The sequence below is a fragment of the Dendropsophus ebraccatus genome, chromosome 2 (assembly GCF_027789765.1).
Source record: "Dendropsophus ebraccatus isolate aDenEbr1 chromosome 2, aDenEbr1.pat, whole genome shotgun sequence".
In the NCBI taxonomy this organism is placed as follows: domain Eukaryota; kingdom Metazoa; phylum Chordata; class Amphibia; order Anura; family Hylidae; genus Dendropsophus; species Dendropsophus ebraccatus.
In genome coordinates, this window is record NC_091455.1 from 44,279,843 (window position 1) to 44,297,967 (window position 18,125).

Here is an 18,125-nt window from a genome sequence, read left to right on the forward strand (position 1 = left end):
GTATCCCTGACGTACTTCAACTAGCTTCTTAACTACTTTTAAAGTGCCCTCCTTCGAAGAGTGACAGATATGTTGACTTCCCGAAAGGGGTCAAAAACATACTTGTAAATAAGAAGTTGTTTGCCAACTAGAGGTGAGCGAATCATTCGAACCCGTGTGTGTGGCATTTAATTACCTGTAGCTGAAAAAGTTGGATGCAGCCCTAGGGAGTCCGGGTAAACATGGATACAGCCTATGGCCATGTTCATATGGGGTAGGACAATGGCCGTTGTCTTACATGTGTCACCCGGTCAATACTGCAGTATCGGCTGGGTAAACATCACTTTTTTTTAATTGGAATGGGGGTACATTCAGGTGTACCCGCACTCCAATTTGCCATAGTCCACGATGTAAAGTATGGCCGGGGACCATGCTTTACACTGTGAGCACAGGCTATCTTGTACGGCCGCTGTTCACTGAATAGCTGCCACATAAAACAGATCTGTCAGTTATTTTGTGCGGCCACGGAGAACACCGGACGTAGTGTATACAGCATGTATGCACTACGGCCGTTGTTCAATACACTCTAATGTAATGGCACTCTGCCAATAAACAGTGGCCATTGTTGCAACCTGTAATAACGGCCGTTGTTTATTGTAGAAACTACAGTGTGTGAACATGGCCTATGGCTGTATCCATGTTTTCCAGGCAGGTGCAGGCTGCATACAACTTCTGCAGCCACCAGCAATCAAATGCTACACGCCTGAGTTTGGAAAAAGCCAAGCGTGCTCGAAATTCACTCATCTCTTTTGCCAACTTTTTATTGTGAACTTTTTTTTTTTTTTTTAAGTTTTCTAATTGCAACTGGCAATGCACACAATGACAGCTGTCAATCACTATGTAGGACCGCCCACTGGACTTCTAAACCCAGAATGAACAATGATTTGAATAAATAAATGACAAGTTATCCTGTAACTTTAATAGTAAAACCATATACAAATCTGCTCAGCTCCTCCTACTCTATAAAAGATTAAACACCCAGTTGGTTAGAACACCCCTTCATATAAGCTGTGTGATGACAGTAAACAGTTATGTTAGTAACCAGGGATATTGAAACAAGGCACCAATTGTAGAAGTCTGTATAAGCCTGCATTAAATGCTAATTCAAAGTGTCATTTACAAGGCTTTGCCATTTTATGGCTAACTGCCCAATGTCTGTTCACTATTCTATCCCCTGTGATCTATGACCATAACCCTTTAGCATAACCGGCTATAATATATAACCCCCAGGATGCCCAACTGGTAAAAGGATGTCATAGAAATTTAGTTTTTTCACACTGCAAAAACTATATTTAAAGCAATGTTGTGTAATTGGTGACCCCAACACATATTGATTAGAAATTATGTGTTCTGAAAGCAGTCCCATGTACCACAATGGCATGCTGTATATATCAGTTGGTGATACAATTTCCATAAAGTATTCATGTAACTTCCCTAAAAAAAAACCCTCCTTTTTATTGCAATGATTACAAAATTACTGTAAAGGGTCTGTTCACACTACGGATTCGTTACAGGGATTCCGCCGGGAACCTTCGCCCATGATCTCCGCAACGAATCCCTCCTGTTATGTTTTTGAATGGGAGGGCTCAGGTGCCACTGCTCTCCATGCCTCTAAACTCAAAGAATTCACATGTTCACCAAGTTCACACTACGTATATCACCGGCCGGGTCACAGAACGGTCAGTGTTACTGAAGATCATCCCGGCCAGTACTGTAGTACCGGCCGGATAATCTTCATTTCTGGTGAATTTGGATGCGGACGCATCCCAGTTCACCGCTGCACACAATGGAGCGTGCAGCCGAAGCCACACGCTCCATTGTGTGAACTGACATGTTCTGTGCGGCTGCAGAAAACGGACGTGTCAGTCTTTCGTATGGCCAGAGCGTGTGCTATGTGTATACGTTCCATTCATTCCAATACTACGTATGTTTAGCATAAATCCCGGCTGTTGTTGCAAATTGCAACAATAGGCCGTGATTTATGCTAAACATACGTTGCGAGAACATGGCCTGATACTGTATGTCCTGTAAGGCTTTTTACCTGTGCTAGGATGAGCTGCTCTTTTGGGCACCAGGTGAGGATGGCTTCGTGTTTTTTTTTTCCTGGGCTCCTGTGTGATCTGTACAGGACCCTGAAAATGCTCCAGTCCTCTACATAGGAAAGTAACTTACAGATTCCAATAACTCTTTCTGCCTGTTGTAAGTGCTCACCATATTAGTTATCTAGTTTTTTTCTTTTGACCCTTATTTTGGGGGCTTCAGAACCAATTACAATTTTACATAGGGTTTTGGTATCAAGATACAATAGTTTCAACATACAATGGTCCTCCTGGAACCAATTCATATTGTTCATATTTGTAAAGATTGTGCCAAATCCCCAAATTGGTACTCTTAAAGGGGTTGTTCACCAGATTTTTGTTTCTTTCAAATCAACTGGTGCCATAAAATGCCTTCCAGTACTTATCAGCTACTGTGTGTCCTGCAGGAAGTGGTGTTTTTTCCTGTCTGACATAGTGCTCTCTGCTGCCTCATCTGTCCATGTCAGGAACTGTCCAGAGCAGTAGCAAATCCTGATAGAAAACCTCAACTGATCTCTAGACTGGAAAGAATACGCCACTTCCTGCAGGACATACAGCAGCTGATAAGTCCTGGAAGACTTGAAATTTTTTTAATAGAAGTAAATTACAAATCTCTGGCACTTTACGGCAGCAGTCGATTTTAAAGAAAAAAAAAATGGTGAACAATCCCTTTAACAAAGAACTGATACAGATCCACACCACATCTAGTATGCTGTACGTGTGTGTGTGTGTGTGTGTGTGTGTGTGTGTATATATATATATATATATATATACACATACACACACACACACATATACACACACACACACACAGGTATATGCATTCATGTATTTTGACTGCTGAGGGGAATATAATTCATATAGCAACATGTGTATTATACACCACCAAGCAATTTAAGCTGATACAAATGGGATGAAATATGGTATAGCAGCTGTTCCGGATGTTGCTGCTGCTATGTAATTAACTGATTTGTGCCAATCATGATCACAGGTAATCACTTACTGACTTCAGGATATATTAACGTAAGTGTGATTAAAGTATGAATGTGAAATTATAGGATTAAAATTCACATTCTTTTTGTAGAAATTAAAGCTAAATCGTGGCAAATTGCTTTCATGACAACTTTCACGTAGCACTAACAAATTCAGGGCTATGCTGTCAGACTAAACATTGCTATTTGACACAATTTAACGGCATGTGCTAATAAAACTTTCCCTCTTTTTTAACACTTTGAAACTGTTGCAAATAAACACAAGGACATCATATTATACCTGAAAATTGAATTAGGCCTTTGCTTTGTGTTTAGCCACTTTCTTCACTTACTGTATGATAGCTTCTAAATGGCAACAACTATACAAATAAGGTGCCGACAGCGAACTCACTATTACCAATATAGTGCAGTGTCCCTTTAACCCTATAAGGACAGAGCCTGAAATGGCAACAACTAGCCCTAAGGAGCCCTGGAAAACATGGATACAACCTATGGCTATGTTCACACTACGTAAGAGACCGGCCATTCCGTGACCCGGCCGGGTCATGGAACGGCCGGTCTCAGAAAAGATCATCTCGGCCGGTACTGCAATACAAGCCGGATGATCTTTAGCGACGCAGAGGTCTGATGCGGGCGCATCCGTGCGTGCCCGCATCAGAATTCCCCACAGCACACTATGGAGCGTGCGGCCGGAGCTGCTCGCTTCATAGTGTGCACTGACAGGCTTTTCTGCGGGCGCTATTTAATGTGGTATACACTCCGGCTGGGATTCTCTCAGAAGGCAGCACTACGTAAGTTCCGTGGGAACATAGCCTATAGCTGTATCCATGTCTTCCGGGCAAACTTAGGGCTGCATCCAACTACTTCAGACACCGGTAATCAAATGTTGCATGCTCAGGTTTGGACGAGCCCAAGTGTATTCGAGGTTTGCTCATCTGTAACTTTAAACCATTGGGCACGCTCCAGTGGCCAGTGAAAAATCTGGTGTCTTCCTTTCTAGATTCATTGTAGAGATAGGTGGGAAAAAAGCAACAGAGATTGCAGCGCTTGCATGATAATCCTAGGTGAGTGTTTTTAGTGCCAGAATAACACAGAAATGTACATTCACCTGGGCCAGTCGTACTGTAGGCACCACCCTACTGAGGGTGTATATTCAAATCTGAGGCTGCAGCTGTTCACCCTCGGAGCTGCTGGCCGTGCAGATAGACAGGAAGAACAGGACAGACCATAAAGTGGATTCTCTGGCGCATATATCTCCTCCAAAAGTGCCAAGTCCTCTCAGTTCATAGAAGTCTTGGACTATAACCGATGGCAATGTGTTTCTAAAACAAGACTGCTTTTCTTCGTCAGGCAACCTTTGTCGTGTCCAAGACTTACTCTATTAACTGAGACGACCTGGCACCTTTGGAAGAGGTATATTCAGGGAATCCACCTTTTGGCTTGTCATGTTCTTCCCGTCTATTTATAGATTCATAAAAATATAAACATGACCAAAGAGTTTAAAAGAGTGTTACTAAGGGTTTATAATAAAAACCTGTCCCTTCCAGAAGATTCATTCCCTCGAAGAACAAAAAAGTCATTGTTATGTATTGAAAGGTTCAGAAATCATCAGCTTTCTCGATGTGGCTTCAGAAACAAATGACTGTATACTCACAAACAGCTGAATACAATTCCAGGACTGTTTGCGGCTTGGCAGATGTTGAAGAATATGAACAATTGTTGACTATGCTGGCTGTAAATATAAACTTGGACATTTAACACTTTCTAGAATGCCCTTGATTCCTGTTTATCAGGAAAATAAAATCCTTGCCTCATCTGAGAGAAGGATAACTTTACACTGCATCTTTTTCTGTGTGTATTTGATGGGGAGGAGGGAAAAAATAAGATATTAAAATATAAAAGATCTGCCTGGAAATGCAGGCTGTACCTGACTGGAATTCGCCAGGGGACAAAAAATAATAAAAACACAATATATTAAAAATTAATACGTAGAATACTTTTATGGCCATGTGTGCATGTTCTTTTCTATAGAGGAAGGGAATAAGCCGCTGCCAGATCCTTCTGGATAGAAGGCATTGGGTATGTTAAAGTATCACTGTCGTTGTTGTTAGAGACGTGTCAAAAGTTTTGATTGGTCCGGGTCTAAGTGTTCAAACCTGTACCGATCGTGAGTACGAACCAAGAGAAGACCACGCTAAGCACGATCCACTCCCGACCCCCAGTCACTTGATATCAGTCGGGCTCCATAGACTCATATACTAGGCAATCAGACGGAGCCCGACTGATCACGTGTCACAGAGCCAGGAGAGGACCATGCTTAGGGCGGTCTTCTCTCATCTCGTTCTCCCAATTAATACAGGTCTGAAGACCCGGACCAATCAAAACTTTTGACATGTCTCTATGACATATCAAAAGTTTTTACAAACAGTGACACTTTGAAATCCATGGAGTCTGATTCCCCTGTCTCTCCTACTGTAGTGCACTCTACACACCCTCATACCCAAAGAGTTGTCAGCCAATCCATCAATACCTGTGCTATGGAGCAAAAGGTAATCTATGTGCAGCTGTAGGATTGGTACAAGAGTAAATAAATATAGGATAACTCCAGTCTGTTATTTAGTTTACAATGCTTTCTAACACATCAATTCCTTTAAAGAGTCACTGTCGTATTTTTTTTTTTTTTTTTGCAGAAATCAATAGTCCAGGCGATTCTAAGAAACTTTGTAATTGGGTTTATTAGCCAAATCTGCCATTATCTGCATGTAAAAAGCCTTTTCCCAGGTCCCCCCCCTCCTTCCTCTTTTTCATCCACTCTGAAAAATCTGAAAATTGTGACTTGTTGCAGGAGACGTCCCCTGTCTGCTCTAGGGAGAGGGGAGGGGGGAGGAGGAAGGAGGGAGTTAGCCGGCAGCAGAAAGCAGATAACAGAGGATTACAGGCACGGAGCTGGGTGACAGCTGTAATCTGAGCTCAGACAGGTCACTGGTGACTGTCACAGGAGATATCCCGTGAGGGATTTGTAGATTAACTCTTTGTTGTCCTGTTTTGGTCTTTTCTTTAGCTCTCTCCATAGGAGAACAATGAAGACAGGGGGGAGAGCTTCAAACTGCTTTTTCATGATAAAAATGCATTTTTCGGATAATAAACCCAATTACAAAGTTTCTTAAAATCGCCTGGACTATTGATTTCTGCAAAAAAAAAAATTCACGACAGTGACACTTTAAGAGCTTATATGACTGGGTGATAGAAATGCTTTACTTAAAAATCACCGGGGGAGATTTATCAAACATGCTGTAAAGTGAAACTGGCTCAGTTGCCCCTAAAAACCAATCAGATTCCACCTTTAATTTTTCAACAAGTCTTTGGAAAATGAAAGGAATCTGATTGGTTGCTAGGGGCAACTGAGCCAGTTTCACTTTACACCATGTTTGATAAATCTCCCCCACAGTCTTTGTGATTTAAATGAAGCTCTATCTTATATAAAGGTTGGGTAGGGGAGTGTAATGATACCTAGTGTTTTAGTCATACAGCCAGCAGGGGGCAGGCGTTTCTGATTAGCTGACAATAGAAAAAATATGACTTTTCTGAAAGAGTAGTAGATGCTTGGAACAAACTTCCAACAGATGTGGTTGGTTTATCTATGGTAACAGATTTTTAAACCTGAGTGGAATAAACATATATCTATCCTAACATAATAAAAAAGGAAATAATATAAGGGAAGACAAAATGGACCAGGGGGTCTTTTCCTGCCGATAATCTTTAGCTGTAGTGTTCAATCAGTATACTGCTAGAGCTGTCAATCAAAAGTTAGAAAAGGGACTGAAGCTCTTATTCATAAAGGTGAAAAACTCTGGATAACCTATAATTCATTGCAGGGGCGGACACAGACTGCAAAGGGCCCCTGTGCAAAAAATGTGTTTGGGCCCCCATAACCCATTTGTATTTCCACCTTTCTGCCTTAAAGGCGCACACATTTGTACGCCCGGGTATTCGGTACCTGTCCTGGTTTCTCGGGAGGGCCCTAAAGCGCAGCACAGACGCCAGGGCCCACTAAAGGACTGTACTGTAGTCTATGCAGGCTTTAGTGTGGGACTGGGGTACCTGTGGCCCACAAATAAAACTGATCATGGGGGGCACCCAAATAAAGAAGCTGTCAGAAGCGACATGCTGACCTGGTCCCATCCCGCACTGATGTATCTGTGACCACAACTCCTGGAATAACAAGAACTACAACTCAGAGAATGCCTTACACCTATGAAGCTCCCAGAGAATGCTGGGAGTTCTAGTTCCAGAGAGGACAGCCCCTTGAGTTGTCTGCTCATTTGTACTTCAAATCTCAGCACATCCTGAGGGCTGCAGACTGCAGTAAATGCCCACAACTCCCATTGTAGTGTTTGCAGCTGTTGTACTTGGAGGGTCCTGGATGCATTATACACTGAATGCTGTGTAGGAGATCAGAATATATAGTTCAGAGTGTGGAAGTGACCCCAGAACAGCACTAATAGGGGATAGAACAAATGGGCTCTTAATCACTGTTGGGCACAGGTGGAATACATGTACTGTATGTGGCTGAACAGGTGGAATACATGTACTGTATGTGGCTGCACAGGTGGAATACATGTACTGTATGTGGCTGCACATGTGGAATACATGTACTGTATGTGGCTGCACAGGTGGGATACATGTACTGTATGTGGCTGCACAGGTGGGATACATGTACTATATGTGGCTGCACAGGTGGGAGACATGTACTGTATGTGGCTGCACAGGTGGAATACATGTACTGTATGTGGCTGCACAGGTGGAATACATGTACTGTATGTGGCTGCACAGGTGGGATACATGTACTGTATGTGGCTGCACAGGTGGAATACATGTACTGTATGTGGCTGCACAGGTGGGAGACATGTACTGTATGTGGCTGCACAGGTGGGAGACATGTACTGTATGTGGCTGCACAGGTGGGATACATGTACTGTATGTGGCTGCACAGGTGGGATACATGTACTGTATGTGGCTGCACAGGTGGAATACATGTACTGTATGTGGCTGCACAGGTGGAATACATGTACTATATGTGGCTGCACAGGTGGGAGACATGTACTGTATGTGACTGCACAGCTGGGAGACATGTACTGTATGTGGCTGCACAGGTGGGATATATGTACTGAATGTGGCTGCACAGGTGGGATACATGTACTGTATATGGCTGAACAGGTGGGATACATGTACTGTATGTGGCTGCACAGGTGAGATATATGTACTGAATGTGGCTGCACAGGTGGGATACATGTACTGTATATGGCTGCTCAGTGGGGAGATGAAAGAGAAAAACAACCATGCTGCAGGGGTAAGGGGGGAACAGTTATTGGCAAAGAAAGACATAAACTTACAATCAAACATCAGCATCAGAGGGTGGGGGGCTCTGTGCTTTCTCTTACACAGTCCCAGGGCTGTATTAACAGCTGCTGCTGCCCTAGGCACTAAACCTGAAAACGCCCCATCTTCACGCACCTATTGGCGATACCAAACCTGACCAATACCACCATACCCCCCACCCCCCTGGAAAAGACACCAGATTTACTGGCAAGTCTGAACAGGAGGAGGGAAACTAAAACAATAAAAACAAAAAAAAATAGTTGTTTCTGTCCCCCTGCAAGGTGCTGCCCTAGGCACCGGACCACGGGTGCCTAATGGTAAATACGGCCCTGTACAGTCCACCTTCTATCTATCTTACAACTTCAAGCAGTCTGACAGACACACTGACAATAATCACTCACTGTCAGAGCTACTGCAGTTGCTTCTCTTCACAGTCGTGTCTCTATCAGCTATAACCCTGCAGGATCCCTACAGCCCCTGTCACCACATGCTCTCTCCTCTCCTCCTCACACAAGGTATGCTGGACAGTGGAGTACAGGAGGGGGAGGGTTTGTCATCACATGCTCTCTCTCCTCTCCTCCTCACACAAGGTATGCTGGACAGTGGAGTACAGGAGGGGCTGTCAGCAGCAGCAGGGTGCAGGAGGAGAGGAGAACCAGCCCAGCTGACCGAGCACAGCATCCATTAACTAAGTGGGCCCCACAGGAGCAGAAGGCCCGCATTGGTTTGACACCAATCTTTTGCATGTATGCTTATAGATGAAGCCTGTCAATTACAAAGAATGAATTCCCACTTGACTCATAAGCCAAGAACTGTCAGGGATTTAAATGTATGAAATAACAATTAAAGGGAATGTGTCCTCAGAAAATGTAAATAATGTCAAATTTTCAGTCTTACTATATATATTATAAAATATATTGCAGTTGAGAGATTTTGCAGTTTTCCTTCTCACCTCAGGGGCTAAAACTAAACTGAGACTTCCTGTTGTGTCTGTGGTGATAAGAGAAGGCTGCTGAAAAGTGATCTGTACAGCACTGCAGCGACATGTCACACCAGTAGATAGAGGAGACAATAGCAGCTCCCTGTGGAATGACCTCTTCAAAAGGTCACAGAACGCGCTCAGTAATGTTTTACATTCACCTCAAAGGGACAGACTCTGTCGATTGTTGTCTATGTTCATGAGTCTTGCTGTAAAGCATGTCAATAAATGTTGTTAAAAACAGCTTAACCAATATGGCATCTCCCATAACAATGTAAACAATTAAATAAAAAAACTATAGTACGAAAGTAGAAACAAATTTAAAGGAAACCTGTCACCCGGCATTAAGGCACAGAGCCCGCCCGACCCCCCGGTGGAGCCCTGTATACTTACCCTTTGCTGAAAGTTCCGCTCCTGGACCCGGGCCCCAGACAGAGATCTTGCCTTTGGAAGCCGTGATGAGATGCCGAGATGAGTCTGACGCCCATAGAGAATGACGGCTCCAGGCATTCTCTATGGGCATCAGACTCATCTCTGGTAATTTGCATACATCACGTGCTCACCTTCCGGCGCAGATATCTCTGTCCAGGTTCCCTTTAAGATCAATTTTTAGTATCAGATTCCAATCAGTAAAAGAAAACGTGGGTGATACATTTGCTTTAAACTGGAAAGATTTAAAGTGGAACAAATCCATCAATCATCAGGCCATATGGCATGCTCCCACAAAATAAATTATATTTTCAACATGCTACATTCTCTTTTAAGTAAGGCTCTATGAGATCTATTGGACCTAAACTCATGTTCAAAAGTCCTGCTTTTTTTCTAGCCCCTAGGGCAAACTTAAGCACAACTAGAGCATGCTGAAATCCAAACGTTCGGCATTTGGTTACTGGTGGCTAAAGGAGTCAGATGCAGCCCTAGAGAGTCCGGGAAAATATGGATACAGCCATAGGGAGTCCAGGCATTTTTAAGTCTCCATCCAACTTCGTCAGCCTTCTTCAAATGCCGAACTATACAGTACCCAATACAAGTATAAGTTTGTTCTCAGTAAGCTCATAAGCTCCCCCTAGTGATGGGACTGTCAGACAGAATTTAAGCTCATTGCTTGGAGAGGTCTGTATCAATTAAACAACTTGAGATAGGAAATTCATTAGAGCAGATTTTTTCCCCTAAAGATGAAAGTTGGAGATATACAGTACTTAAACCATATATTGTTTAAAAAAAACTTAGGTGGAAAAGAAAGCAACAGATTATCTGTAAACATGCAATGGAAAAGAAGATACTCAAAAATCTAAGTAAAGAGGAAAAGCAGAAATACATTGGGGAGATTTATCAAACATAGTGTAAAGTGAAACTGGCTCTGTTGCCCCTAGCAACCAGATTCCACCTTTCATTCCTCACAGACTCTTTGGAAAATGAAAGGTGGAATCTGATTGGTTGCTAGGGGCAACTGAGCCAGTTTCACTTTACACCATGTTTGATAAACCTTCCCCATTGTGTCAGGAGAAGACCTGCAGAAGCATGGGAACATCATTCAATACAGGAGAAACAGCCTCTCTGTCTACATGGAAGAAGCAACACAAGAAACAGAAGTTCAATTGTGTCATAAGGGTATTTATAGCCAACGTTATAACCCAATACTTCAGGCATCGCTCCACAACAATTAGAAGCCAGCTTTACACAGCTATTTATAGCTGCATTGTTGTTCAGTAAGTTGTATTACACTGGCATATGATGCACCATATGTTCCAACCACAGATATCTTATTGACCCATATGCATGTGCTAAATAATAAATGAACCTGAATGTATGTATGTATGTATATATATATATAAACATATAGCAACATATTGCACATTTACTAGTAAGTGCAGAAGAATACATACAACACCAGATCAGCTGCACAGGGGCCTGAAGAAAGGAAGGCAGTGGCAGTGTAAAAGCTGGGAGACATTATTATTGTGTCCAGTAGGTGGCAGCATCATACAGTAATACTGCCACCTGCTGGAATAAAACACCAAAAGATGCTGGAGCCTGGCAGGATGATTCATTCTGGTTGCTTGCAAGTGAAAGAGGTGGAAGGAGGAGGAGGGGGTGGAAGATCTTTGGTATTATGCTTTGTATTTGCATGATTGGTGTGTGTGTGTGTGTGTGTGTGTGTGTGTGTGTGCATGGCCTGTATTCCTTTAGTATAAATGATGTGTTTGAGACATATATCCTATGTGTGAGTAGCACGTGTGCAAGCTGTGCGTTACATCTGACAGGTGTGCGTGCAGTATCTTGTCCTATATGTGAGTGATGTATATGCAACAATTATCCTGTGTGTGGCGTGTGCACAGCACTATTTGTGAGTGCAATGTTTGCAAGAGATGTATTACGTGTGTCATATTTGTGATTAATGTCTTTGCAACATGTGTCCAATGTATGAATGGCATGTATGCAACAATATATCCTGTGTGCAGCACCCTGTCCTATGTGTGAGTGGTGTGTATGTGACATGTAATCTATGAGTGAGTGACGTGTGCATAGCATGTGTTCTTTTTGTGAAGGACATGTGGGCACTATGTGTTACATGTGACTGGTGTGTGCGATCTATGACCTATGTGGGACTGATGCATGTGTAAGTTAGTGATGTTTGTGTGTATACCATGTGTACAAGAGTGGTGTATGTGCACCTACATGTGACTGGTGTGCATGTGTCCGCTTTATAAGCAGCTTCTATAATGTGTGTTGTTGTGTGTGATAGATAGATAGATAGATAGATAGATAGATAGATAGATAGATAGATAGATAAAGAGGAGATAGATAGATAGATAGATAGATAGATAGATAGATAGATAGATAGATAGATATCTTTGCTGCTATCAAAGGCTTGGAGGTCCAGACCCACTCCTCGCTCAAGGGCCCTCTGCTGTCAGTGTATGCCTTTGAGTAAACATATTTGCATCCTAAGCTTCAAGATGTCACAAGTGCAGAAACACAGCATTTTGGGTGATCTTTAAAAAAAAAAAAATCCACAAGAAAAGAAAAAAAAGAAGGAAGGACAGGACAGGAGGGGTTGCTTGGAGGAGTTAATGTTTCTTCTCCCTTTGTGACGTAAGGAACAGACATCACCACTCTCTTCTGCTCCCTTGTAAGCCTTTAATGTTCTGAATGATTCCTTGTTACATCTTACTTAGTATCGATCTAACAGGCATCCTTACCTATCCTTTACCCAGTGTGGTCACTGAACAGTAGAAAGGTTCAATAGGAAGATCAGCTCCTCATCCACTTTTTCTCGAAAGCAATTTGTATTATGGATTTATTTTAATAGTGTACAGTGGCAGTTGCTGTTTTTACTATTAAAAAACGGTTTGATTATCTGACCTTGCTTACTTTATCTTTTTAGGTTCTGTGCACAGGCTCTAAAGCGAATCAATAGACGGGAATTCCTACACAGCATTATGTTGAAATCAATCTCAATTCAGACTTATTTATACTTTCCTTGCAAGGCTCAATCTCTTCTTCTCTCCTAATTGTTTCTGCATTTTTATTTTTTTAATAAAGCATTTCTAGTTACAGAATAATGCATGCAGTTTTGCTAGTTCAATCATTTCAGAATTTCTCTGCGTAATGGCAAAATTAACTTAAATCCTCCTGCAAAGTTGTTCTCGATTTGTATTCCGGGAGAGTACAAACTGGTACTGGGTAATGACCTTTTTTTTGTTCAATCACTATATAGCGCAATAAATATTCATCACTACTGCTCTGAGTCTTCCTATTATTACTGCTCCTTGAGCCTCTGAATGCACAGTGTTAAAAATAGGATATAGGTTAAGTGCCAAAATAAAAAGGAGGAATTCCAGCAATAAATAAGGGAATAAAATATTTCTACTAAAAGAACAAATAAAAAGTAAAATAAAGTTAACGCAATAAAAAATAAATAAATAAATAAATAAAGGCTCATTTTTACACAGCCAACAAAGCGGAAGGTGGAAGATGGAATTCTACAATATCCCATATTGCGTCTGATGTCTGTGCGGGCGCAGCTCAACCAAGGTCATTTATATTCAATTGCAAATAGAATGCATTTCCACCAGAAAGCGTTTAAACATTTTAAAATATAGAACCGAGCTAGGATTCCTCATACCCGCCTGTGTCCACAATTTCCCCTGACTTGTATTCATGACCCAATGATACAAAGGAATACATTGAGAAAACTGAATATGGGCAAAATGATCAGACACTAGTAAGGCAAAGAGAGACAATTATTTGCTTACTTTGTAAATTATTTAGTTACGGATTATCCTTATGGACAACTATTCGAAATAGGGGAACGGCCATCTTTATAATACATAGATGTTCCAGGTCCAATAGGGAGAATTATACTTACGGACAACTGTTCGCAGTAAAGGAACGGACATTTTTATAATACATAGGTCCACCAGAGAGATTTTCTGTCTTGTGCTTTAAAGTGTCACTGTCGTTTATTTTTTTGTTTTGCATAAATCAATAGTACAGGCGATTTTAGGAAACTTGGTAATTAGGTTTGTTAGCCGTTCTCCCCCCTGTCTTTATTGTTGCCTATGGAGAGGGGAGGGGTTGAGGGAGATGAGGCACCAAAACAGGACAACAAAGAGTTAATTAACAGCTACATCACTGGGGTATCTCCTCTAAAGTCAGCACTGACCTCTGAATATGGCTTTCAAACAGGTCCTGCTGTGTAATCCTTTGTTTCCTGCTCTCTGCTGGCGACTAATCTCCCTCCTCCCCCTCCCCTCTCCATAGAACAGACAGAATCCGACTGATGTAAAAGTCAAGATTTCCTGATAATGAGCAGTGAATAAGAGAGAGAGGAGGGAGGAAGGGGACCTGGGGAAAGTCTTTTTGAATGCAGATAATGGCCTATTTGCCTAATAAACCCAAATACAAAGTTTCTTAAAATCACCTGGACTATTGATTTCTGCAACCAAAAAATTATAAATATATATGACAGTGACACTTTAAGGTATTATATGGGGGGGGGGGGGTATCATCCTAATGATACACATATATAACGCTCCCACCGTACTATATACATATATATACAAAGCAGGCTATACAATTTCATTTTAGCAACCCTCTAAAAGTTATATGGCATCCTTTACACATCCATTTAACATATTTGTCATGAGCTTTTCATGATCCATCTGCGACTATGGGTGGCAGGTGCCTAACCGTAGCATCCGTCACCCACAGACTATTATAGCATTTGTTTATCAGACAAGTGATATAATATGGCAGGTAAATGGATGCTGTGAGAGTCTATGGGTGATGGATGCCACTGTATGGTATCTGTCACAGCCTTCATTTAACAGAGGGATGGGGAACCTGCAGCCCTCCAGCTGCTGTAAAACTACAATTCCCATCATGCCTGGACAGCCATTGCTGGAGCTTTGTCCCATATATACACTAAGGGTATAAACCCACACACCGTATATGCAGCATATTTACTGCTGCGATACGCAGCAAACTCGCAGCAAACTCGCAGCAAAATCGCAGCAGATTAGATCTAAATAACTGAACACAGCATCAAATCTGTACCAACAAATCTGCTGCGTATTTGTTGCATATCTGCTGCATATACGGTGTGTGGGTTTATACCCTAAAAGTAGAAAAGATGCGAACATGGCCTTAAAGAGGTTTGATATTAATAAAGCAATAATTCAACCTTTGAAGCCGATATCCAATGCCACATCTGTCTGCGGGTTGGGTATAACATTGCAACATGGCTCAATTCACGTCAATAGAACTGAGCTGCAGTACCACACACAAACTGAAGACAATGGTGGCATTGTTACAGGGAGAAAGCAGATAGGTTTTTCTAATCCTAGACAACCCCTTTAAATAAAAGAGATAGCAATAATAATTGCCCAACAGTCAGAAAGAGAATATGGGTCTTGTGTATATCATCTGGTATTCTGTAAGTAGTGTGTTCACAGATGCTGTCAATGTGCTGAAATACTACTGAATCGTGTAAAAGCCTCAGTTACAAATATATGTAGACAGATGATCCTCCTGCTGCCTCAATCCCTGAAACCAGCATGTAGAGAACACTGGGAATACTGGATCAGTAAGAACATTCAGCAATATAAGTACCCCATAAGAACTTCCCAAGTTAAAAAAGGTCAGGTCAAAGACAAGTTCTCTTTAAGAGAGAAGACCATGCAGGTGATTTCACGTAGTAAAGGGATAGATAGATAGATAGATAGATAGATAGATAGATAGATAGATAGATAGATAGATAGATAGAATAGATATTATTATTACATTTTCATTACCTGCTGCTGTAAATTTTGTACCCTCTCTCGGACAGAGGCGTTCTCTAGCTCATACTTGTGATTGGTCTGTTGAAGCTGTAGACTTTCTTGTATTGTCAACTGGTGCTGTGCCTTTAATGTTGTTAATTCCTCCTTTACATGTTCAAGCATTTCTCTGGTGTAACAAAGGGAAAATACAAAGCTGGGATTTAATATACACTATGTAACTAAATGGCATTGTACCATATTTATTAAAGTCAGGTTTTAATGTCATCTATAGTGTGTGTGTGTGTGTGTGTGTGTGTGTGTGTGTGTGTGTATATGTGTGTGCAGTGTAAAGGGAACATCATTTGTATTCTTATTCCTTACTTATTTATATTTCAGAATAGCCTAGACTGTAAACATCTTGAGAAGATTTCCTAATAATTCCATCACACATCAGCAATACATAATAGACCTAAGCTCACAAACAGGTCATGAATATATATTGTCTATACATGCAATTTTGAATGGCACAAAAGGACTAATGTTTTTCAAAAGAGAATGTTGCCGGAAGGAGAGACAGATTACTTTACATACACTATAAATCACTTTTGCAATCCATTCTTTGCAAGGAATCATGTTCTAACGGAACTGGTAAGACACCAGAATAGCCAAAAGAATTGGTCTTCTAAATAAGTTGTGTCTTTCAAATTAACAAAACAGTGTTGGACGATGTTTTTTTATATATAAGTTGTCCAATACAGAAGAAAAAAAATTATCATGGTTATATGCTAAGCTAACTAAAAGTATCCCAGTTACCATTACTGACAACCCCTGTTACAATGGAGAGATGCTCACGGAAACTCCCCCCTAGAGCAGACAGCTGCTCTAACTCTAGCTGACCCTGCTTGTCCATGTATTACAAGGTCAGCCATACATCTGAATGGACACCATGAATTACTACACTATGCTGCTACAGGAGAAATGTGCGGCCTCATGTAACTTAGCATCTTTATACGCTGTGTTGATGCAATCTATTTGTCATATGTATTGGGAAAGCTTTCTAAGATTACATCAAATGGATCAACAGACCTCCATTCACCCATGAAAAGGCCTCCATGCACCCATGGATATGACCCACACAACCCCATGGATGGGCCCCTACACACCCATGGATACTTCCCCAACACACAGCTTCCACGCACCCATACTTATGCTCACGACACACCCGTGGATGGGTCCCCCACACACCCATGGATAGAAGCACACACACACACACAAACAAACACACACACACACGTGCATATGACCTCACGTCCTTGGATAGAGCTTCCATGCACCAATGAAAAGGCCCCACACACCCATGAATAGGCCCCACACACCCATGAACAGTCCTTAATTCACCACATGGCGGCCAAGTTGCTTTATTTTATTTTTTATTCTTATTCTTTTACTATTTATTGTAACATGGGAGCCTGCAGCATACAAGTGTGAGATTTCCATCCTGAGGAACACTAACAGGAGCCTTACATCCCATACATGCATTTGTTTTACAGCCACAAATCCTGGCCCAAGTGCAGGGCTGATGACCTGAACTGATATGGGTCACAATACAGATGCTAAAGTGTGTCTGTACTGAGAACAACAACTGAGGCTAGGGGGGAGATTTATTAAACATGGTGTAAAGTGAAACTGGCTCAGTTGCCCCTAGCAACCAATCAGATTCCACTTTTCAATTTTCCAAAGAGTCTGTGAGGAATGAAAAGTGGAATCTGATTGGTTGCTAGGGGCAACTGAGCCAGTTTCACTTTACACCATGTCTGATAAATCTTCCCCTAGGTTCACACAAACATCAGCCTCTGAAAGACATGTCTATAGGCCTTGATGTAGAAATGGTGGCCTAGTTCCTATAGCAACCAGGGTCTCGCTTTAATATTTTTAAACTCTAGTGGAAACAAGGACCCTGATCGGTTGCTATGGACATCAGGACTGTCAGAAACGTGACCTTGACATTCTCTGTCAGCCATATTTACATCCAACCAGTGGCATAGAAGTCTATGACAATAACCAGTACTTTAATTAAATCAATAACAGGGCTGCCGGATGAAGACATGAAAACTATGCTTAATATAAATTTGTCACTTTAACCCTCCCGTAACAATTGAGATTATTTCTTTTTTATCCTCATTCTGAAACTTACCATATCAATTGGATTTTACCCATAGGTTTACTGATTTCAAGTGCATCTTGAGCACATAAAGCAGCTCTGGACACAAAGTGCCCATAAAAATAGTCGGATTATATAATGCTACTTCAAGTAAACTTAATCCTGTTAAACGCAGGCTCAAAGGCAAGATTGCCTTATTATAAAGTTTAATGTCACGGAAAATATAAACTA

At 41.6% G+C, this 18,125-nt stretch overlaps 1 protein-coding gene across 4 annotated transcripts in view; it reads right to left on the reverse strand.

The window, feature by feature from the left end:
• LOC138783143 (polyamine-modulated factor 1-binding protein 1-like) overlaps nt 1–18,125 on the reverse strand; it is a 279,398-nt gene that overhangs the window by 166,801 nt on the left and 94,472 nt on the right. For all 4 annotated transcript variants that reach the window (XM_069957440.1, XM_069957441.1, XM_069957443.1 and 1 more), the window contains exon 14: nt 15,767–15,920. In XM_069957440.1, coding sequence (XP_069813541.1) covers nt 15,767–15,920 — 154 coding nt within the window. The remainder of the gene's footprint in view (nt 1–15,766; nt 15,921–18,125) is intronic.